The sequence below is a fragment of the Babylonia areolata genome, chromosome 5, assembly GCF_041734735.1.
Source record: "Babylonia areolata isolate BAREFJ2019XMU chromosome 5, ASM4173473v1, whole genome shotgun sequence".
Lineage (NCBI taxonomy): Eukaryota > Metazoa > Mollusca > Gastropoda > Neogastropoda > Buccinidae > Babylonia > Babylonia areolata.
The window spans coordinates 43,587,634-43,613,137 of NC_134880.1; the positions used below are offsets into that span (position 1 = coordinate 43,587,634).

A 25,504-nucleotide genomic window follows, 5' to 3' on the forward strand; every position below is an offset into this window, starting at 1 on the left:
TGTTGTGTACCCCGAATCTCTCCCCACTACCCGTATTACCACACACTGTAGATGTTGTGTACCCCCCACCTCTCCCCAGTACCCGTATTACCACACACTGTAGATGTTGTGTACCCCCCACCTCTCCCCACTACCTGTATTACCACACACTGTAGATGTTGTGTACCCCCCACCTCTCCTCACTACCCGTATTACCACACACTGTAGATGTTGTGTACCCCCCACCTCTCCCCACTACCCGTATTACCACACACTGTAGATGTTGTGTACCCCCCCACCTCTCCCCACTACCCGTATTACCACACACTGTAGATGTTGTGTACCCCCCACCTCTCCCCACTACCCGTATTACCACACACTGTAGATGTTGTGTACCCCCCCCCACCTCTCCCCACTTCCGGAATGATTTCCGTCAATGAAGAGGACCTGTTGATAAGCAACTGTACTGATGTGCATTTTCAATTTGCACAGAAGTTTTGTCCGCAGACTTAAGGTAAGATGTTTCTTCTCTCTCTCTCTCTCTCTCTCTCTCTCTCTCTCTCTCTCTCTCTCTCCCCATTCCCCTCCTCCCCATTCCCCAACCTCTTACCCGTTAATAATTTGTTCCAGCAAAAGTTTTACGTTGAACTTTTTATAGCCTTTGTCTCTGTCTCTCGCATGTTTGTTATACGTAAAGACGGGACAACAAACATGCCAGAGACAGAGATGCCGTCTTATATATATATATATATATATATATATATATATATATATATATCTTCTTTATCCATTAATGTTCAGCGGTCATAACTTTGACCATTACTAACATTTTTGTAAGTGCAAGTGTGTGCTCTTAGTTGGAATTTCGTACTCATAGTCCTTATCCGTATGCCATTAATCATTAGTTGGAAAAAAAAGTGAAGGACCTGGGGGGAGGGGGGGGGGGTCAGGGCGGGGTCTACTGTGCCTGGAGGGCCCTAAATGCCCTCAAGGAGAAGGCGTTGCAGGAGGGGGCCTTGACATCAGGTGGGAGGGAGTTCCAGTCGACAACAGTCCTCGGAAAAAAAGAATACTTCCTGTAGTCAGTACGGCATCGGATTCTTTGTAGCTGTTGGTTGTGGTTGCTGCGACGACCACTTCGAGGCTGCCGCTTGAGGTCGGCGCAGAAGACGCAAGCTTGATCGTTGAGGATCTTGTGGAGCATTGCGAGTCTGGCGCAGCGACGTCGTCGTTGGAGCACGGGCCATTCGAGAAGCGTCAGCATGTCTGTAACACTGGAAGTGTTGCGGTAGCGGTTGGTGACGAATCTGGCTGCCCTTCGCTGGACCTTCTCAAGGGTTGTGATGAGCTTGTCGGAGTTTGGGTCCCATACAGTGCAGGCATACTCCACAATTGGACGAACCATTGCTTTGTAGGCCTGCTCTTTGGTACAGGCTGGAGCACACCTTCAAGTTCCTTCTCAAGAAGCCCAGTGTCTTGTTGGCCTTAGCGTAGATGTTCTCGATGTGCTGAGTGAAGTCCAGCTTAGTCTCCAGCATGACCCCGAGGTACTTTGTGGAGGTGACTCTCTACAGTGTCTGCCCGTGGATGGTGTAGTTGGAGAGAAGAGGAGAGTGGCTTCTGGTGAAGGGCAGCACACTGCACTTGTCTGGGTGGAAGACCATGTCCCATTCTCTCTCCCATTGTTCCAGGCGTTGGAGGTCCTCCTGAAGCTTGGCTGGGTCTTCTGCACAGGTGACGAGCCTGTAGACTGCTGTATCATCAGCAAAAAGTCTTGGAGAGGAAATCTTGGAGGGAACGTCATTTATATAACACAGGAAGAGGCATGGTCCCAGAACAGAGCCCTGGGGAACGCCGGTCTTCACGTCGACATAGCTGGATCGGGTACCATCAACCACAACGGAGCGTGCGGCCGCTGAGGAAATTTGCGATGAAGCGGTAGGTGTTCCCACGAATGCCGTAGTGGTTGAGTTTGTGGCAGAGCAGGTTATGGCTGACACTGTTGAATGCCTTGGCAAAGTCCAACACCACTACCTCTGGTATAGTACCACGTTCCATGGCTGCGGAGACTTCTTCGATGAACTCGAGTAGCTGGGTCTCACATGAACGGTGTTTACGGAAGCTGTGCTGTTGGCTTGACAAGATGTTCTTGGATTCAAGGTGGTTCATGATGGCACACACTAAGATGTGTTCCAGAAGTTTAGAGCATATACACACACACACACACACACACACACACACACACACACACACACACACACACACACACAGAGAGAGAGAGAGAGAGAGAGAGAGAGAGAGAGAGAGAGAGAGAGAGAGAGAGAGAATCAATATCGACATTTATTTCCCTGTGTTCATTCATTTTTTCCTGTCAGTTTCGTTCCGAAGAGGGGAAAAGTTGTTAATTGGTTTTAATAATATTGTAATATATATTCTACACCCCTCCCGTCAAGAAATGTAAAGGAGGCCAGTCAGAGGGTGGAGGGCAAGAAATGTAGAGTATGTATTGCAATGTTAGTAACCAATTTTCAACTTTTTCCGCCCGAAGGAAGAAATGTGGATATTTCCATTATTATTATTATTAAAGGCATTGAAGTTGAGCAAGTTGACACGTACAAATGTAATATTTTGGAACAGTTCTAGACAATAATTTGAATTTTCAGTCTCAAATTGACTGTCAGCAAGAAATATCAAACCAGGCTGTGTTCACAGAAGGCTGCGATCATTTCATGTATATGCTGTTTTACCCTTGCTTCCAGGAATCTGTTCTGACTTTAACGTTTGCGTGCTGGTACGGAGGGATGTATGTTGAGCGCAGGAATGTTCTTGAAAAAAAAAAGGGTGAATATGGGAGGACTAATTGTGGGTGAAAGGCAGGGAAGTGTGAGTGCATTATACAGAAGCCGTGATATATGTAAAAGATGATTGCGTATGATGAAACTCGTGACCTACTTTAGTGTCCTGAATTCAGAGACCTCATTCGTGCAGTCTCCAAACCATGGAGAACATACAAAAAGGGGGCAATTTTCTTATTTTTTCCCCTCAAGACGGAATGGGCAGTGTTCACAACAAGGCGTGGACGTTCACTCCGTCAGTCACACTGAGGAGTGGAGGGGAACAGATACAGACATAACCAAAAAGCATCGCGGCTTCTTCCGCTGCTGCTTCGTTCGTGGGCTGTGACTTCCGCGTTCAATCGTATACATGAGTGGGTTTTTACGTGCATGACCGTTTAACCTCCGCCATGTAGGCAGTCATACTCCGTTTTCGGGGAGGAGGTGCATGTCGGGTATGTTATTGCTTCCATAACAATCCGATGGCTGACATGGATTGTGGGATCTTTAACGTGCGTGTTTGATTTTCTGTGTGCGAAGGGGGTTTAGGCACTAGCATGTCTGCACGTTAAAAAAAAAAAAAAATGTTGACCGAAGAGATGGGAAAAATCCTATCTCTTAATTAACCTACCAAGTGCGCCGAACTCATGGAACTTGGGCGATAATTCAGCGCTCTAACCATCTGGCCACCGCATCTGTCATTTAGGGTACTGGACGTTACCCAGTATTAAATTCTCCCTTCTGTAAGACGCTACCGTACACTAAGCTGTCGGTGATAGAGCATCGTCCACACAATTCGGTTGAATTTATCAAAACGCTGTTCAAATCAATACCGATATGGTCGGCAGTGATGGCTTTAAGTGTGTGTGACAGCTGGGATGGGGGAGGGAGGGGGCGAGAGATGTATATTGGGGAAAAAATGAGTGAAGACGAATAGAGAGAGAGAGAGAGCTATTAGATATGTAAAACGTTATTAGATAAAGCAATGAATTTTCACGTGATCTTTTCGGCTGCTTATGCTTATTATAAATATTGTCAAAGTTTTTTGTGATCTCTTTGAATGCTGAACCACGTGCACGTCTTCCCGTTACTGATTTTTGTGCTTGTACTTGTCATTGTTATTGTTTTTGTTAACTGGTTAATTGCCTGGTCATTTATTTGGTTTATTGATTTGTCAGCAGCTTTGTTATATGGTTAAACTATTCATTTATTATACATTGTCTTAACTTTTAATTGTCCATAATATGTTGCAAGTTAAATTTGTTAAAGTGGTTTTAGGCGATCTCTTTGACTGCTTCAGCATGTGCATGTTTGTGTATTTCTTATGTGTGTATTATGATACACATTACCCTTGGTAATTTTACTTGAGATGTAATGCAGTTGAATTGACTATAGTCCCTACCGTCCACTACTATTGGCTATTAGTATTAATGAAATGCCTCGGCAATTGTCATTTATTCAAGTGGGGTGTCTCAGTAGATGAAAAGCATGTTTCTTTACGGTTTGTGTGTGTGTGTGTGTGTGTGTGTGGGGGGGGGGGGGGGGGGCGGTTCTTTGAGTTTCTTCCCCACTCCTTTCATCAGACGGCTGGCTGCTGTATCACGGGTATTCACGTACATAGATGGATTTTCAATACATCGATCTGATTTGATTGCCCCCCCCATCCCCTTCCCCTCACTCTGTTCGTGTTCAGATCATGGATCTTTTTGCCTCCCCCCCCCCCCCCAGTCAGGGGAAGTAACAACGTATGTGTCATGGATCGGAACATCAGGGTGACGAAGTTCCCGTTGTATTTGAAAAGAGAGAGAAAAAAAAAGAAAGGGAAAGAAAGGTGAATGTCGGAATGAGGGGCGGGCACTCTCCCTGAATTATGTCGTTGTTGCTTTCCCCTTTTTCATCGAAGGAGTGGTAGAGCAGACAATAGTTGGCCATGAGGCTTTTACACGCCCCTTGTAATAGTGTATTTGGTTAGTTCTTACAAGCATGCAGTTCTTGTATTATTGGTAATCAAAGATTGACAGCCGCACAAATTTGAGTGCCATCTTTAACAAATCTTAATACCTGTTTATATGTTCTTTTTGTTTTATTTTATACAATAAAAAACAACAACAACAAAAAACCAACAACAAAACAAAACAAAAAAAACCCCACATCATTTCACTATTTTCAGTTTACAAAACGTGTTTATTTTTGATATACTGAATTGTTTTATGAAATTTTTGCTGCGCAGAGTTGAAGCAGACATGGAGAGCCCACAGAAGAGAGACACCACAATGGTTTGGACCCCTACAGCTGTGACCCAGGACACAAGGGCAGCAGCCACACACCTGTTATGTGCACCGAGACGGACCTCCCCACGATTCCCAAGATGGTGTTGCACACATTTCTGCCAGTCATCACAGTTCCGCTTGACCAGTTGTTGCTGAGGGACATATGGCGTACACGTTTGTCCATGGAAGTTGGTTCACCGTACAAACAGCAATGCGTTCGCCAGTGATAATGCCACTGTGTCTGCAGGACGCATCCTGTCAGTTGTAGGTTTTCATTCATGAGTTCTGGCACTCTGACAGTGCCAGCGTTACTTGAAGGGGCGGTAACTGAAATATGGATTGAGAGTCTTCAATCAATAATTTGAACAGTGCCAGCATTACTTGAAAGGGAGATGCATTGAAGTATAGAGTGCTGGATTTTTGTTGTGTTTTCGAAACAGTCCTGGTCGTGTTGTAATTTTGACAATGCCCACCATTTCTTTTTTATTATTATTATTTTTTATTATTAAATCTAAGGGTCTGAACTGATCTTTGATGTACTGGTTTCATCGTATCGGATCATTTCAGACCCGAGGGAAATAGTTTTTGTTTTTTTCCCCATAGCAGCGCATGGTATATTTTGTATCACTGGATACATCTTTGCTTTAAGCATGTGTAGTGTATATGGATCACTTCATGTGCTTTGACGCCACCTTGGAAATGGAACAAGCTACACTACTTTGCCAAACATTGCCGGTGAGCTTTTGCCCTATGACCATGTGCTTCGTCCAAAATCTCTCGGCAAGGAAAGCAACCAGTCTAAACCTGGCAACCCCGTTGGTCCACTTTTTGAATGCACCAGCGCGTCAAAAAAAAAAAAAAAAAGCCTTGATGCCGAACTTGTTTTATTTTCACATGGACGACTTTTTGGTTATATTGCTTGTATTTTTAGCGAAGCACCATAACTGGTTACTTTTTTCCCTCTAAAAAATAGAATGTGGCATTCTGACCAAGAAAGCAGTCACGATCAGGCCAGTACACAGTAACGTGCCCCGATGCCAATTACGTAAGTAAAGACATTGCTAGTGTCTGGATCTGCCCAGTAAAAAAAATACTCCAGACCTTAATGGCAGTTGGCAAACGCTCGACAAAAACAGATATAATTGATTCACTTATGTGATACAGTTCACATGTTTATCACCATATTATTCTTCAGAAAAGTGAAGGGTGGGTTGGTTAGCTGGCACTTTTGGGTCATGCTGCAGATTTCAGAAAGCGACAGCTAATTTTGAATCGACAAAACTGAACCGCTTTTTTACGCTCATCTCGGATCTATTTCCTGGTATTTACAACACGGTGAGTGGACCAACGGTTTTGGCATCAGCATAGGGAATACAGACCTAGTTACAACATGGTGGAATACAGACCTAGTCACGGCATTTCAAACTATGGAGTACAGCCCAAATCACAGCATGGAAACTGGACATGAACACGGGAATACAGGCCTATACTGCATGAAAACTGGCTATCAACATGGGGGAATACATTCTTAGTCACAGCATAAAAACTGGTCATCAACGTTGGGGAAATAGTCTCTACGTAAAAAAAAAAAAACCCAACTGACTGGAGCGAAACACCTGCAAACTCCTGTGGCAGCTTACCTCAGTATTCCATGGTCACCAACAAAGGTGATCAAATGTGTATACATGTCTAATGTCTGTGTTTGCACAATTGCACGCGCTAGCTAATAACTACACTTCGACGGTTCATGTACTCTTTTATTTTTTTTTAAAACTGAGCTAGGCTTTCTGTTAGCTGGCTTTTCCCGATGCATAGTTGAATAAAAACTTGTAAGCTAACTTGATGGAGCCTGAATGATCTTAAACCAAAAACGTATTTCAAAAGAATATTATGAACGCTCATGTTTTAGTTGACTGACGGCATCAACTGATGGTGTTATAAATAAGCTCGCACTATATTTACATACGGCATTTAAGTCAAGAGAAGCAGTATTGTGTGTTGTCCTAATTTCTGTGGTAAAGGTTTCAAGCAGTTATAAATATTGTCACCGACAGCTGCAAAGACTTTTGTTATCATCCCTGTTGACATGGGGCTATGGCCTTAAAAGAACAAATCTGATTCATTATCTCCCTTCCTCCCTCCTCTGTCTTCCGTTCTTTCTATGCGGCACTACATGTATGCCCGAGGAGTGACAGGGCGTGTCTGAAAATCAGTCCATGCGCTTCACTTCGTAAATCTTGCATTGCAGGTGTGTTCGGTTAGGTTTCGCTCCAAGGGCACATGTGATCAACACGATTTTGTGACACGCACACACGCTTTTCTCAAGACTACACCACAAACATTGAACCGAGATGCGCCGCCACTGAAGCACTTGGCACCTTATCTCTTGGAATCCATGGGTTCTTATCTCTTGGGTTCCCTGGGGTACTTGTCTGAGGTTCACTGACGTACTTGTTTCTGGGGCACACGAGTGTACTTGTCATCGGGTGATACGTGTTGCTGGAGCAGAAGCCATCAGTTGTCCTGAACAACCAACCGCCTGCAGGATTGCGCCTCAAGACTGCTGATCTGAAACAGGCACAACAAAGAAATGTCTGTAAAGAAAAAAAGAAAAGAAAAAAAAGATTAAAGTATAGATATACAACTGAATATAATTATAGCCATGAAAAACTTAATGACTTTATTAGCAAATTGTTTTCATATTAATCCCTGTTTTTTTATGATACAAATTAAATGTATATTACTTGTATGTCTATGCAATTGTGATAATATAGCAATATTTTGCATCTTGCAACTCAAGAGCATGGCCATATGATTTTATATTGTGAGGTTGACAACCAAGGATCCATCTGGTTTCCTGGATCACATCCAGCGATCATAATCACATACATCTAATTTTGATTTATCCACCTTTGTCGGCATCCTTTTTGTGGCTTTTTTCTTCGTTTATCTAAATTCAAATGTAAATATTACCTAATCGGCCATCCTATTCTTTTCCCCTCTATATCGCCACCCTGTTTTTCCTTCTTTCTGACATATCATATTCTGTTTTTTTATCATGTTTATTTAGCTTACTATGACTATCAATGTATGTCTGTATGTGTGTGATGTGAAAATTGAATAAAAATGTTTGAAAAAAATCGTTCATGACGTAAGATATGCTTCGGCAAACCAGTTTTCAAACATGCCAGATAAATATATATATATATATATATAAAAAAAAAAGTTTTTAAGCATTAAAAAACATCTTCAATGGTGCTCAACGCGTATCACCAAAGCTACATGACAAACAAATCGTAAGTCACAGTAAGAGTATGCCATAAGACTAAGATTTAGCGATAAAAAAAGAAAAGAAAAGTTTTTCGCGAATATTTTTTTTAATCAGTCGACACATTCATTTTTTTTAACCACTGTCTTGACAAACTGATGTGCCCGATAATGCTCCCATCTCTTCCATCCTGTTCATTTACCGGGAATATCTCTCATCACCACCACCTCTCCACACGAGGTTGCATCCCATTCCGCTGTATTGTATATGGTGCGGTGTATATTACCGTACGTCATCTTTTTTTTTAACGTGAAATTCGGGCTGCTCTCACCGGGGAGAGCGCGTCGCCACGGACGGTACAGCGCCACTCACTTCCCACTTTTGTCTCCAAGTATATTTCTTTCACAACCAATGTGTATCTTTCTACAGAACTTTGCGAGGGGCAACCCTTTTTGTTGCTACTGTTTCTTCTACGTAGCACGAGACTTTGATATGGCTGAGGATTTCCGTAACTGGAACATGATCTCTTTCCATACGATTACACTTTGCATGTTCAAGAGAGAGAGAGAGAGAGAGAATAAGGGGAAAAAATCTCTGGAGATTTGAGTGAGTTGGGGTGGGGAGTGGGAGAAGATGGTTGTTTCTTTGTCATTTACCAAGACCTTGACATTCATCGGTTTGACTATATGGATCGTCACCATCACCATTAACGTTTTAGTCGGAAAGACCGGAATCTTTATCCCAATACAGATTTTGTCATTTCCAGACCAAGCATTTCAATTCTTACCCCCAAAACACACACACACAAACATGGATATGACCGCACAAAAATACCTTCACTCGATTTGTAAGCAATCAGAAATACATGTGTAGAAAAAAACACACCCAAAAACAAAACACACACACACATACACAAAACAACAACCAAAAAACACCACCACTAAACTCCTGATCTGTATCATTTGCATAAATTTGATGACGACAGCAACATTACCACGTGAACTAAAATATACATGCTGAAGTGCGAAATTCTCTCACTGAAAAAAAAGAATGTATTCTTTGGTCGTTTTACAATTTGAAGCAAAACAGACCGTTGTGTTTGATGACTAAACTCTTTCCACAGTACAAGTCAGAACAAGAGAGGCAAGGCCTTCAAGACTCACTCGTGATACACTTAAAAAAAAAAAATCTAATCGTTAAAATGTGTTCTGTATTTGTTATTATAAAGCTTCGCGTTTAAAAAGAAAAAGAAAAAAAAAAGTCCTAACCAGATTCGAATTAAGTCCCCTAGCATTAATTACAGAGTACTTTCCCTTTTCTACTATCTGCACCAAAACGTTTGCAAAATAAAAACTTCCATGCTTAGCAAAAGACGTTCCTGTTTGAACAAAAAGTGATAATAATGACTGCTCTTGTTGTTGGGTCTAATCAGATCAAAGTGCCAAATTTAGAGAATACAAAAAATATAAATATAACAGTAAATGCAGTTTGCATATAATTAAGCATTTTTTAAAATTTTTCTGTGCCCATCCCAGAGGTGCAATATTGTTTTAAACAAGATGACTGGAAAGAACTGAATTTTTCATATTTTTATGCCTAATTTGGTGTCAACTGAAAGTATCTGCAGAGAAAATGGCAATGTTAAAGTTTACCACGGACACACACACACACACACACACAACCGAACACCGGGTTAAAACATACTCACTTTGTTTACACAAGTGAGTCAAAAAGCGAAAAGAGGGTGCAAGTGGGGTTGAAGAGAAAACAGAACTCTCCCCAAACTCCTTTGTCCACAAGACACCAACGCTTACCTGTCCACTTGGTTATGACCAAACTTCACCCAGTACCAGCACAAGTCCTCCGTTATCAGTAATGGACTCTTTTCACCTTCACAGACAACTAATCAGCTTTTAAGCCTGGCAGTTGGGGAGGGATGGGGGAGGGGGGTACTGTGGGAGACGAGGGTTAAAAGGTCTGAAAGGGGAGGATAGAGTGCGGCGTAGGAGCAGATTTGGTGAGCGGGGGGAGGTTGTCACTCATCCATGTGGACTTACACGTGCTAGAGGGAGCAAGGAGGGACAGTGTTTTTTTTCTCTCTTCTCTCAAGTGAATGCATTGGCGAATATTGTCTTTTTCATGCTTTGCCCTCCAGTGGAGAAAAAGAAAGACCCGGAGTAAGATACAGAAAGACAGAAGAAAAACCAACAAAGTAATCATCGGTCTCGTAACCACGGGTGGGGTTGTGGAGGCACCACTGATGACCGATCATCTTCAGCCATCCGTCTGGGTTGTGGGCTGCTCTCTGCGGGTGGGGTTGTGGAGGCACCACTGATGACAAATCATCTTCAGCCATCCGTCTGGGTTGCGGGCTGCTCTCTGCGATTCAGCAAAGAGCAGCCCACGATGTTGATCCATTATACTCGCACATATAAACAGATCCGACACACGCGCACACACTCACCTTTCAACGAACGAGGCTAAACCAGTATGTCCGACATCCCCAAACCACCAAAAACCACCACTAATGAGCGATGGCTGTGGACACAATTTCGGTAACGACCACCGACACAGACCAACTCACCTGACAGACTTCTCTCAGAAGGTTCGCCATGAGCAACACAACGAGCAGAACTTACGTCACTTCCTCTGGCATCGGACCTCTGGATGGAGGATTCGAGGGTGGCGGGGATGCTTTCACTTTCAGCTTGGTCATCTGTTCTGACAATGTGCAGCCTGTGGGTGGCTGGTGGCTCCCTTGTCAGCTGATCGCGCCGTTGGCAGAGGGTGAAAATGATGAGATCCTGGAGTGAACAGTCTGAATTAGGTTAAAGGGACTATCAACACTCCTACATGCACCAAACAGTTTTTCTCATCCAGTACAACTACTACTACTAAAAATGACACCACCAATATATATATATATATATATATATATGTGTGTGTGTGTGTGTGTGTGTGTGTGTGTGTGTGTGTGTGTACGCGCGCACTTCAGGAGGCATATCAATGATTGTGTGTAAACATCCTGGAAAAAAAAACCCAAAAAACTTTTGAGTATTCCCGATATTTAAAAGTACTTTTATTCAAATATGATTTATTCTGGGAAAGGGAAAATGAAGAAAAAGGGGGAGGGAGGTGGGTGGTGTGATTTCTCACAATTTAACAGAAAAGAGCGAGGCAATGTCATCTTAATTTCTATGCTGTTAACATCTTTTTAAAAGTATGTTAACACCTGCGTAGTCTTATCGGCGTTTTAAGTGGCTCGATGTATGTGTCTCAAAAGTTCTCTTGTGGGCATTAATTAGGTGACATTGTGTTGTGTTGTAAATAATAGTAGTAACTACTACTATTGGATATTTTATATGGTGCCCAGGAATTGTACACACGAATCTGATGGTGTTTGATTTGCAGTACAAATATAACGAAACAGCAATACAAACAGCACACAAACACACACGCGCGCGCGCGCGCCCACGGACAGATTGTCTTGAACTATTGATCAGCACCGTTTCCTAGCAAAGCAGCCTTGGTTTCTGGAATAACGTCCTGGTTTCATTTTATTCATTTCAATTTGTCCCAAACAGCAATGCCCGTGGTGGTGTGCCCTCATCTTTGCACGTATCGCCTTGTGACACAAATAACAGGTGTGTGCTGTGCCTCGCTCTTTTCTGTTAAAATGTGAGAAATCACCCCACGCCCCTCACTCCCCCTTTTTCTTCATTTTCCCTTTCCCAGAATAAATCATTGTATTTGAATAAAAGTACTGCTAAATATCGGGAATACTCGAAACAGTTTTTTTTTCTTTTTTTTTTCCCCGAATGTTTGCATTTTGGTGAATTGCAGCTCTGTCAAATACCGAAAATCCCCCAGCACTATCCCTAGCCCCTAAAAAGAAAAAGAAAAATGTTTTACAGGTATTCACCAAAACGATTCTATCATTCAACGAAAAGAGCCTGCATTATGGAGAAAGGGTGGCAAGGGATGGGGGAAAGAAAGGATACCTTAGAAATGATCCTTCAACGTGTGGTGCACGGAATGTGATACGTTGATGCTGATGAACTCGATTCACGTACGGTGCATAAAAAAAAGGGACAATATCCACAATATTTCCCCTCAAGACGGAATTGGTAGTGTTCACAAGGCGTGGACGTTTACCCACCCAGTAACAGAGGAGTGGGCGGTAAAAAAAAAGAAGTGGATATAGTAAATATAGATCATATGAATTTTAAAAAGAAAAAGAAAAGCCAATTCTAGCTTGTGTGTTAGCCCTGGTTCTGACTTCATTTCCTAAAAAGTCTTTTAAAAAAAAGACTATAAACAGAGGTTCTGTGTGCGAAGTGAATGGACGCATAGCGTCTTGCACACACGTTAAATACCACCACCACCTTTCCGTGGAGAAGGCCATGACACGATTCACATTGCGTGTGTCTTTCTCGAAGACGGAATGTGGCTACCGTAATGGCTGGGTTTAAATACCGTCGGATACGCCAAAAGAAACAAAAATCACACCAAGAAAATTGCGCCCCCGCCCCCTCTCCCATATTCTCCACACTCCATAAGAGCAGCAATTCTTCAGACATTCAGTTACCTGCCTATCAACTGAACTCACGTACTCCTAAACAGCGAAATAAACGGTTTCCCCTAAACTTCATTTAAATCACTGTCCTATTCGCAACTCCAGCACTGTCACAAAACAACGACCCAATAGCAGACCACGAACTGTATCCCGTGACTTATAACTAAATACTACTGACACCATAAAAATTATTCCCTACTAACACTACAATATACAATGACAACCGAATACTAACTCATTCAATGACTGATAAATACCAACTGAACTATATTCCATGACAAATATCCACACTATATTCCGTTACTGATTAACTTAATCTGTGACTAAATAATACCCAAAACATATTCCATGGCAAATTATACCGGCGACACAATATTCCATGACTTATACTAACACTATTATTCAATAAATATTTACAAACACTAACCTCATATTATCCTGCAAACCCAAGATTTCCTTCTCACACACACGGTGTTCGGGGAATGACAAAAAAAACAAACAAAACAAAAACAAAAAAACATGGCGCCTCCGTTTTGCACAGCAAGCTTTGCACATGTGCGGGAAAGCAAACTGGCCAATGGGCTAACAGGAATAAATTATAATCCCCGCTTCCACTCCTACAGCTGTGTCACTCATGTCCTGTGCTTCGGTCACTCTGGCTGGGTGGCCAGCCGACGCACGCGGAGTTGTCAGTTGCAAACTCACTGTGGACTCGGCTCGCACGGACTTCACATGCTTCATGCACTTGAAAGGTCTTGTCAAGATGAAGTGAACATGACAGCAGAGAGAGAGAGGGCACAGCGCAACTACCAGATGTTGGAAGCGGAAAAAACAACAACAAAAGAACACCTTCATAATCAAGAACACGCGTGAGCGTGCGCGCGTTCGCCACACACACACACAGAGGTGCGTGTGCACACACATTAACCAACATACACACCAACTCCCTCACACCCCCTCCACACACCACACCCCACCCCGCACACACACTACGCGCGCGCGTAGAGGGTTGCAGTCGGGAAGACTTGAACAGTTGACCCACCTGCCTGTCTGTATTTATGTTTGTTTGCCTGTCGAGAATCGACAAACAGATGTGATCAAGTGCATCAAAGCCTGAATAAATCAATGTTCACGCTTAGATATTTCAGCTTTAGAAGTTTAGCTGCAAGGTTCTGAACTTTCTGCAAACGACTGATCTGATCAACTGGAAGACCCACGAGTGCCGGACAAAAAACAAACAAAAAACAAAACAAAACAAAAAAACAACAATCCCCCCCCCCCCCCCCAAAAAAAAAAAAACCCAACCAAAAACAAAAAAACTCGCAAAAGCCAAAGAAGCTGCACAATAGCATTATGTTGTGCAATGCCTTGATTGTGGAAGCCAACACAAAGAACCAACGAACAGTTTACAAAACAAAACAAAACAAAAAACAAACAAACAAAAACGACAACAATGTCATAAATTCAATGAAGGAATGGAAAGAAGAACTGATAAAATAAATCAGCGCTTGAATTCTAAGCTTACGTCAAAATGACTTGTTATCTCTTGCTGATGACGTTAAAGAAAGAAGGAAAAGGCACGACAAAATGACGTCAAAGATCTCTGCCAGATGAATGGAGCTCCTCCACCTCCCAACCCCTTCCCCCACTCCTTTTAATTTTTATTTTATTTTAAGATACTTCTTCCAAATAAGCCTCGCTTTTTTAAATTGTTTTTTTTTTAACAAGTCAAGCAAACGTTATCAACAGTTATTGAAACGAATTATCACGGCGTCTGCACACAAGTCTTTACATTTTGGCTGTCATGACAATGAATGCGTGTGGTCGAGATTCTGAACGAGATTCATACGCCTTCCCCCGCCGCTGATCACAAGCCGAAACCAAACTTCCGGTGGTTAGACTCCTTCAGTGTGGGTGTTTACGTGAGAGAGCCACGATTTCCCTTCTTCACCATGAGTTTCGTCATGCGAGACACCGTCCTGCGGTTCGAGAAGCCACCGCCAAGCGAAGAGAAGCTGGAGCATCGTCCAGAGCAAATGTTTCAAAAATCTAATACGGTAAAATGAAGACATTCACCAAATCAAACCTTTTTCACTAGGGTTGTCAGCTTCTGGAATAATCTGCCTAGTAACATTGGCACTGCAGGAACATCTAACAGTTTTAAGAATTTATTAGATAAACACTGAAAAGATTAAATCTTAAAAAAAGGAATAAATAAAAAGGTCCTAACTGATCAGGCAAAAGGCTGATAAAGCCTAAAAGCCGTGACACTTGATATGATATGGTATGAAAAAATTCAGAACAGAAATAGAACCGATCGCTAAATAGATAGATCCAGACCCTACCAGGGAAATGAGACCAGTATTGGCCCAAATAAGCTCAACAAAAATCTGACAGTGGGTACTTGAGCAATGCCGTTCGTCATTAATTTCACTTTTTGCGAGTAAATGCTTTTATTTTTAAAAGTAATTCCTTTGTGTATCAGATTTCCACCAATTTTGGTTTCTTCCTACTTTTAATGATGATATTAGAATGTATTTTGTTTGTAAATTATATATTACGACAGTGAAAGTCAGCATTTGGAGTCCTGTTTACCGTGACACTACTAACACACCATCATATAGACCAGGGATTTGAACCCCTAGATCACGAGTCTTGTTGAAATTGTAGTCCTGTTAACAGTCCCCTCTAACTGCACGTCGCACCTCTCTGTCTGGCTCTCTGTCTCTCTCTTCCATTTCAAAGAGCATCTTAGAGACAGTAGTACTAGTAGGCCTATTTTCTCTCTACAGATACTTCTTAGCATCATAATCATCATCATCATCATCATCGTTGTCACACACATGCCGTGCACACGCACTCATACACGCACGCAGTCATACACGCACGCAAGCAAATGTTTATTGTTTTGTGATTCCAGACAGTCGCTATGTTGTTTACTTAGCATTGGCATTTCTGTTAACATTTGTTCAAATGCACAATATACATATCTGTGCATAAAGGCATATTTTTTTTACGCACGCATGTGCACACACAGTGACACACATACACGCGCGCGCACAAACACACACACACCATCATTTGCAAGCTGCCAATTGTACATGCCACGTGACTTAACCCCCCCCCCCCCATAAAACAACTCAACGTGACAGAAAGTGGAATGCTTTTGGGTTTGTTTTCATCTCCAGGAATATCAAGACTTGCTGCTTTATCTGCGAAAGCTAAATGAGTAAGTGCGTCTCTGTGTATCTGTTAGTCCCCCCCCACCCCCACCCCCACACCCCTTCCCCACCTCTCTCACTCTCTCACTTTCCTTGTGTGTGTGTGTGTGTGTGTGTGTGTTTAAGGTACAGGTTCCTGATATCTCAAACACGCACACACGCACCGACCCCATCCCCCACACTGGCGTGAAATCTAACGTGCACGTGCAGCAACTCTCCCTTCAACCCCTCCACCCCCCTCATCCCCTTCTTATCATTCTCCTCATAGCCTCACACACAGACACATACAAACATGGCAGTCACCCACCTAACCATAATAATAATGATCCGTTCTGTGCCAACGGTACTCATACAATCCAAAATTGCGTGGAGCCCTAGCTGCAGCAGTGCAATGAGAACTATGACAGCACGTTCGGATGAAAAGAACACAACGTCAACAGCAACAAACCAGACGGAGGCGCTGAGTCAAAGGACATGGAAAATGATACAGACGCACATTATGCTCAACACATTTACACACACACACACACACACACACACACTTTCTCATTTTTCTCCATACCTTTTGGTATTTATCAATCCATCTATGTATCTGTGCCTATCTATCCATCCATCTATCTATGTGCGTGCATGCATATCTATATGTGCGTGCGTGCATATATACATACATACATGTATAGATATATTGATATGTGTGTGTGTGTGTGTGTGTGTGTGTGTGTGTGTGTGTGTGTGTGTTTACACCATGCTCGTGACTGTTTATTATTGTGTAGTGTAGGCTTATCTGTTATCCTCGGAAACTAAGAATTTGTCGTGTCTTGTCTTGTCGTGTCTTGTCTCTCTCTCTCTCCCTCCCTCTCTCTCCCCCATTTCTTTGTTCTCTCTCCTACCCCCTATCCCCCTCCCTCTCTTCCTCTCCCCCCACCCTCTCTCTTCCTCTGCCCCCTTTCTCTCCCTCTTCCCCCCATCTCTCTCTTTCCTCTCCTTCATTTCTTCCCCCCTCCCCCTCTCTTCTTCTCCCCCCTATCTCTCTCCCCCCCCCCGTCTCTCTACCCCCCACCCCCCGTGTCTACCTCCCCCTCTCTTCTCCCCCCTCTCTATCCCTATTCTTACCGCTCTCTCCCCTCCTTTCTCTCTCCTCCCTTTCTCCCCTCCTCTCTTCTTCTCCCCCCTTTCTATCCCTATCCCCCTTATTCTCACCGCTCACTCTCTCCCCCCTCTCTTTTTCTCCCTCCTTTCTATCCCAACCCCCCCTTTTCTCATCTCTCTCTTCCCCCCCTTTCTCTCTTCCCCCTCTCTCTCTTCTTCACCTCCCTTTCTATCCCTATCCCCCCTATTCTCACTGCTCTCTCTTTCCCTCTCCACCCCGGTCTCTCTACCTCCCCCCTCTCTCCCCCCTCTCTCTTCCTCTCCTCCTTTTCTCCCCTCCCCCCTCCCCTCTCTCTCTCTCTTCTTCCCCCTTTCTGTCCCTATCCCCCCTCCCCTTTGGCGCTCCCCCTCTCTCCCCTCTCTCACTTCCCCCTCTCTCCCTCCCCTCTCTCCCTCTGTCTCAACCCCCCCCTTGCCCCCCCCCCTCTCTCCGCCCCGCCCCTCCTCTCTCACTCTCTCTCTCTCTGTGAGCAGTGAGTGGAAGGACATGAACAGAACGAAGGTGCTGACCGACGGCGAGGTGAAGGTGGCCAACAAACGGGTGCGAAGGATCAGGGCCCAGTGCCAGGGGGAGGTCAGGCAGCTGGCCAAAGCCACCATCATGGTCAGTCATCATTGTGATAAAATCATAAAATAATGATTATAACAAAAATAATTGTATATATTGAAAAAAAAAAAAAAAAAAAAAATGTTAATGATAATAATAATAAGTGCCTGCAGGACTGGGGTCGGACAGCTGGCCAAAGCCACCATCACGGCCAGTGATCATAATGGCAAGTAATGAAATCAGATAATAATAATAATAATCATGAAAAAATATAATAAAATATTGTAATAATAATAATAATATAAAAGCGAACGCAGGAGGTGCGACAGCTGATCAAAGCCCCCATCACGGTCAGTGCTCATAATCAGTGATAAGTATTGAAAACTAATTTTAAAAAAAAAGATAATGACAATAATCATAATCATAATAATGATGATAATAATAATGATAAGTGATAATTATTGATAAGAAGATAAATGATAAGTGCCTGCAGACAGCTGGCCAAAGCTACCATCGTGGTGAGTGATCGTAGGGATGATAACTGATAATTATTGATAAGAAGATAAATGATAAGTGCCTGCAGACAGCTGGCCAAAGCCACCATCATGGTGAGTGATCGTACGGGTGATAACTGATAATTATTGATAAGATAAATGATAAGTGCTTGCAGACAGCTGGCCAAAGCCACCACCCAGTGTGGTCAGTGCATGTCTTCTGCTTTCTGTCGTTATTGTGTTGCGATATGCTGCGTTGTGTTGTGCTGTGCGGAGTTACGCTGTGTTGTGTTGCGTTGTGCTGCCGGTGCAGCGTTGCGCTGTGTTGTGCTGTGTTACGCTGCATTTTGTGGCTTTTGCTGTCATAAAAGATTTCTCTGCAAGCTCGCCGCGGGAAAGCGCGTCGCCACCCTGCGGCGCCATCCACATATCGGATTACACACGCATTTTATATATAATTATGCATATACATTTTTTCGCTTTTCTCTGTCTACAAGTTTATTTGTTTAACTATCAAAGTTGATTCTTAAACAGAACTTGTCAGGGACAACCCATTTAGCGCGTGCCCCCCCCCCCCCCCCCCGCCCCCCCAAAAAAAAGAAAAAAAAAAAGAGGAAGTCGCTGAGTGGTGAAAAGGAAAGGAAAGATGACGACAGAGACACACACTGCGTGTAAAAAATCAACAACAAACAAAAACAACAACAACAACAAAATAAATAAATAAAAAAATAAAAAAACGCGCGCGCGCGCGCACACACACACACACATTATATCAAAATGTTCATAAAAATGTATACCACAAGAAAACTTACCTCAAACATGAAGTTTGGTGGCTGATAAAAACAACATACACCGCCTTTACCGTCAGTTAGACAAACGTAGGAATTGAACGAGAGCTTTCCAAACCGGCAGTCAGACACAGCAAAGAACTGTCCGGCTTTTGGGGTTGTTTTTTTTGGACAGCAGACATTGACAATTGGAGACGGAAGAAGCCGCTGCATGGCAAGCTCTCACTGACACTTCCGCAAGAATGGCGGAAGGTTAGTACAAAATACAGATCGAAAACTTCCGAGTCGCGATCAGTCTTTCCATTCATTTAGTTCCCTTGTCCTGTGTCTCAGTACATGATGCGTCCATCAGCCCGATGGTCTGTGCAGGCTTTTGGCTGTGCACGGCCGGGATCCACGGTTTGAACGTGCATCTGCGACACCGTTTGTCACAGAACGCTCACTCCGAAACAGAGGGACAAGGGGGGGGGGGGGGGGGGGGGGGGGGAGTTGTAGTAGTAGAAGAGACAGAGGGGAAATATAATTGCAGCCTCTTCAAGTTCAAGCAAGTTTTCATCACGCACAGACCAACACACACACACACACACACACACACACACAGTGACACACACACACAGTCACACACACCCAGTCACACACACACACACACACACACACACACACACGCACACACACACGTGGTGTTTATGGGGCCTCGGTTTATCATTTCATCTGAACGACTAGCACCCAGACCACCACCCAAGGTCTAGTGAAGTAAACACCTCGGCCCGTAGGGGTCTCGAACCCGTCAGTGGACATCAGTTGAACTTCCCAGTCGGGCACATTACCGCTTGGCCTCCCTCTGACCTCGTAACAAGAAGGAAGGTGGCAGTAAGGTTAAGACCATTATCTGCCAGTACAATGTCCGTGCGGGTGCGGTTTCGATTCCCACTCCCACCCTTTCTTCCCAGTTTGACGAGAAAATCAGCTGAGCGGCCATGTCCGTCATTCGGATGACGGGGAGGTCCGCCGATGAGCAGCACGCATTTGGCGCACTGGAAAAAAAAAAAAAATCCACAGCAAGAAAAGGGTTGTCCTTCGGCAAAATTATGTAAAAATAATTCCACTTTGGTAAGTATACAAACATGTATGCATGCACTCAAGGCCTGACTCTTTTAAGCTGCTGTTAGCCATGTCCATTTTGTACTGAGCAGCGTATCTGGATTTCAGTGTCTGAACGCAGTGACGCCTCCTTAAGAAACTGGAACTCTGACTTTGTAATGATAGGCTTGATCCATTCCCGACTGGTTTCTGGGTCGAGTGACAATGGATCCAGAACGCAAGGTAGAACAAATAACTACGGCATCTTCTGCACCCATTCATTGTTCACCATCGTTGTGATGAGTTAGGGAGCTGGTGGTCCAAGGGAGATCATTTTATGTGTGCCATCTGTATTGAGTTGTTTCCCTTAGACTCTTTGGACAGCATTGGTTCTGTTGGGGACGATTCGGATCATTGATTCATAGTTGTATTTTCTGTGTGGCTGTCAATCTGTCTGCCTCTGTCTCTCTAAGAAAAATCTATAAATCATAATTACATATGTACATTTACATGCACACGCTGCTACTTCCGGAACTGCAACTTCGTCAGTCCTCTCTTCTCGCCTCTCTGTGTAAGGAAACTAACTGTTCGTCTGCCACTTTTCTCCGTCTCCTCTCGCTGTCACTCTGTCTTATTTTGTCTCTCTGCGTGCATGTATGTAGATCCTTGTCTGTCTCTTTATCTTTCTCTCTGTCTTATCTCTCTGCCTGTCGGTTTCTCTTGTCTCTCTGTCAGCTACACCGCAGCAACTACCTCTATGGGGCTGAGTGAGTGTGCCGCGACTGATCGATTTGTTGATCGATTGCGATATGTTTGAATGATGGATTAGTCGGTTCACTCCAGCATGTTGATTGATTGATTGGTCAACTGATTGCGGTGTGTTTGAGTGTTGATTGCATGCATTATGTTCGATTGATTGGTTGATTGACTGGTTACCGCGCATGTTTCGTGATTGACTGGTTGGTTGATTCAGTTATTTTCAAGGGTGTTTGGTTGATTAATTGGTGCGATTGATTGATGTTTGGTTGGCTGGCTGGTTGGTTGGTTGGTTGGTTGATTGCAGGATGTTCGATTAACTGACTGAATGGTTGCTTGCAGCATGTTTGATTGATGGATTGGCTGGATGATTGATTGATTGTGGCATGTTTGATTGGTTGACGTCGACAGATGCGGAGGATTGATTGGTTGGTTGACGTGGATAGATGCGGAGGATAGATTGATTGCGGCATGTTTTGATTGATTGGTTGGGTGGTTGATTGATTGATTGATTGCGACATGATTGATTGGTTGATGTGGACAGATGCGGAGCGGAGGATTGACTGATTGGTTGACGTGGACAGATGCGGAGGATTGACTGATTGGTTGACGTGGACAGATGTGGAGGATTGACTGATTGGTTGACATGGACAGATGCGGAGGATTGACTGATTGGTTGACGTGGACAGATGTGGAGGATTGACTGATTGGTTGACATGGACAGATGCGGAGGATTGACTGATTGGTTGACGTGGGCAGATGCGGAGGATTGACTGATTGGTTGACGTGGACAGATGCGGAGGATTGACTGATTGGTTGACGTGGACAGATGCGGAGGAGGGCCTTGGAGGTACAGCTGCGGAGGGAGATGGATGAGTACAACACTGAGCTGGCCGCTGTGGGCAAGACCTTCTTCACTGAGAGGATCTGAACGGCACAGGCAACGGCACTGTATATACACCGCCTTCTGTGAATAATAAATCCTCTTTCTTCTTTCTGCTGCTTCTTCTTTGTTTTCTTCTTCTTCTCTCCTTCTTCTGCTCCTCCTCCTTCTCCTCTTTCTTCTTCTTCTTCCTCCTCTTCATCTTCTCCTTTTTCTTATTCTCTTCTTATTCCTCTTCCTCTTCTTCTGCTTCTCTTCCTCCTTCTTCTTCTCCTTCTCCACAAACTTTGAGGAGTCGTAGAGACACTGTACAGAAGAACTTTTCAGACAAGAGTCCTCCAGATATGTCAGATGTGTGTAAATAAATAAACAAATAGTAAGTAAATCATGTACTTAAATAGCGCCGACACTAGTGCAAAGACAAATCCAATCGCCATCACTCTCCAATTAACGTTGACTCTGACACACGCATGAACTCAAAGCCCAAGAGGTGAAGGACAGTACTTATAATTACATCAGTGTAGATGGACTTGACAGCTTGAGAAACTAAGAACGGAAATGGGGAGGGGCTATTTTGGAAGAGAGGCGAGTTTTATAAATCTCTCTCTCTCTCTGTGTCTGACTGTCTGTCTCTCTGTCGATCTATATCTTTAATATTGGTATTTACCATCCCTACCTAATAATAGTTAGTTATATTTTGCAGTTACATTTTTTTTTCCAGAAAAGTACTTTGCATTTGTCATGATAGGTGCTGTTGGCCTTAGTCATTAAAATGATTCAGTGTTCTGTTTATATCTGAATATTTCTGTCTGCCCAACCCCCCTCCCCCTGTCTATCCCCCTCCCATCTCTCTCTTTTGGTCTCTTTCTTTGTACACTGATTACTTGCTCTCTCCATTTTTCTCTTCTACCTCTTGCTCTTTTCTTCTTTATACATTTTTCTCTTATCTCTCTCTCTCCCTACTTTGTGTACTTGTTTTTTATATTTTTTATCTTGTTTGAAATGTTTATAGAGGGATTTTTAGATTGACTGTTACATAAATAAAGTATTCTATTTGGTTCTGTATCAAAGTCTCAGAAAAGAACACTTTGTGCCCCATTGCAGCTCCCTCCCCCCCCCCCCTTCTCTCTCTCTCCCTCCCCATCCCCCACACTCTTGCCTCTGCCCATGACACCATCTCCTGTTTCTCAGGCACATACTCAATGCATGCATGTGCGCGCACGCATGCATACACACACATACACAAAAATACACATGCAGACTTAACCCATCATAGTCGCAGGTGCATCTATACGTTCACATAAAATAAGAGTACTGGCTTATACACATATATACAAGACATAATATATGCATGCGTCACTCACACAAGCACACACACACACACACACACACATGGACACAAGCACGCACGCACACACACATAAAACACACTAAAATAAACAATACCTTAGATTTTTATTCCATTCATAATCATAGTCTCAGACAGACGGTAAACTCCTTTCTCACTGGTTGTTGAGGGAAAGAAGATTTCTGACCTTTTTTTTAAATTTCTTTACTTAATCTTTTTTTTTTTTCTTTTTTTTTTTCTTTTCAACAGCACATCATACACAATTGCCTGTGTGGGAGAAAAAACGCAAAACAGAAACAAAACAAAACAAGACAACATCGAAACTGTGGACAGTTTCACCTCTATTGAATTATCTCCAGAGATTGGCCACAGATACCAATCAGCAATTCACATTTCTCAGAGAAAACCTGCAACTCAAACACCAGTGTGAACATGTATGCTTACACAAACATGCGTACTCACACACATACTCTCTCTCTCTCACACATGTAAACACACAAATGCATTCACACAAGCATACAAATACAAATATACTTGTAGTATTATAGTGTGTATGTAAGTTATACACACGTAAGTACATACCCACACAAACGCATCAACACATATTCATGCTATTTAAAGCTGATTTTTTAAGACTACCACAGTGAAACTAACCAATATTGAAAATAAAAATACAGGAAGAATATCACAAATGAAAGAATGATCAACCAAATATTAATTCAAATTTTACACCAATTTTTATGATGTACCAGTGTTAGCATTGCCATCGTAAGACGCAAATGTTCATCCCCTATGCTCTCAAGTACGAACTGAGAAATGTCTGAAGACACATTTTGTTCAGCTTTTAGCAAATAAACGGCAAAACTGCAATGAAAAACCAGTATAATTACAAGCTCTCAATATGTGCAAATGCATATAAATGCATATGCAAACGTATGCATACATGTATGTTATAAGAACAAAATATAGGCAGATTTTGTTTGTGTCTTTAGCATATCAGATTTGGGTTGTAAATGAAAAAAAAAGCAACTACTAACAAGCAGAAAGCATGAGAAACAATTGAATTTTGTTATTTTGTAGTTGAGAATCCTTCAGGACATATTACACATAAAATCAGAATGATGTGTATTTTATCAGAATTCATATGACAGAAAATCCTTCAAAATATATTACGCATAAATCAAAATGATGTCTATTTTAAACATGAGTAAATATTACCCAAAGGATACTCTGATGTTGTTCTGACACATGTTTTATCCAAGTTATTATCATATCACTTCAATTTTGATGAAAAGTTAATAAATTCTCCAATTTTGATTAAATGGTTACAATGGATCTTGCAAAATTTTGTTTTTGGATCAGATCTTGAACATATATCACCTCAGCTGTTGAGCAACATATCCTTAGTTGTAAACAAAAAACAAACAGAAAAACCAACAAAACCCCCCCATAAAAACACAGATTAAAAGCATGCACACACACACACATACAAAGATGCACACACAAACCTGCACACCAAAGCACACACACATACACAAGCACACAAAACAACTCCCCCCTCCCCACCTCCACCCCCCCACCACACACACACACACACAACAAAGCTGAAAAAGAACACAACATACACGGCAACTATTTGTCATCAATTTGCTTCAGCACAAACATAAATGATATTCACTATGAATGTAAACTAATTAAAAAAATATATACACAAACTTGCACTTCTAGACAAACACTGAACATAAAAAAAAACATAAAAAAAGGAAAAAAAAGAATCATGCCATCGTTTAACATGACTGTATTAAAAAAACAAAACAAAAAAAACTGTCTTTCTTTTTCTTGTTCAAGCTGTCATTGGACACAGATTCTGAATTGTTCATTGACTTTCATCATCGTGATGAAAGAATTCGAATAACCAGTGACATGAGTTCTGTTCCTTTCGGACAGATTGCAGTGGAAGTGAGTCAAACTCTAAACCCCTTGAGAGACTGATCGCTCTTTCATGCTCCAACAGATTCCGGCAGCAGACACACATGCACACAGATTGATGCTGGGGGCGAGGGTGGAGAGTGTGAGGGGGGGGCGGGTGGGGTGGTAGTCTGTATCATGGTGATGGTTTGATTAAGTACACCCGGCATATGCACAAACCCTTACGATAATGAGTGACTTTCCGGCAGGTCTGTGACTCCCAGTCTCACGTGCAAATAAAAAGCATAATTTCCCTTTACCGTTCACGAAAACACTCAGGGGTGTAAGGAACTGAAAGAACAAAAAGAGTCTGATAGGAATGAATAAAGCAAGTGAAGGTGAT

General features: G+C 42.8%; 1 protein-coding gene and 1 long non-coding RNA gene across 3 annotated transcripts; one reads left to right on the plus strand and one right to left on the minus strand.

Annotated features, from left to right (window-relative positions):
* Positions 1–5,938: 5,938 nt before the first annotated feature.
* On the minus strand, positions 5,939–19,338 carry LOC143282488 (uncharacterized). Of its 2 annotated transcripts, none has more exons than XR_013055262.1 (3): positions 19,151–19,338; positions 10,991–11,155; positions 5,939–7,651 (listed from the first exon to the last, which is right to left on the minus strand). It is a non-coding gene; the product is annotated as an uncharacterized LOC143282488 (long non-coding RNA). The 2 variants fall into 2 exon arrangements; XR_013055261.1 differs by having other exon boundaries at positions 10,936–11,155.
* On the plus strand, positions 14,643–22,087 carry LOC143282487 (uncharacterized). Its single transcript, XM_076588149.1, has 4 exons — positions 14,643–14,984; positions 16,116–16,156; positions 17,772–17,901; positions 21,792–22,087. The coding sequence occupies exons 1-4, from the start codon at positions 14,742–14,744 to the stop codon at positions 21,891–21,893; spliced, it is 516 nt and encodes a 171-aa protein (XP_076444264.1). The 5' UTR covers positions 14,643–14,741; the 3' UTR covers positions 21,894–22,087.
* The last annotated feature ends 3,417 nt before the right edge of the window (positions 22,088–25,504 follow it).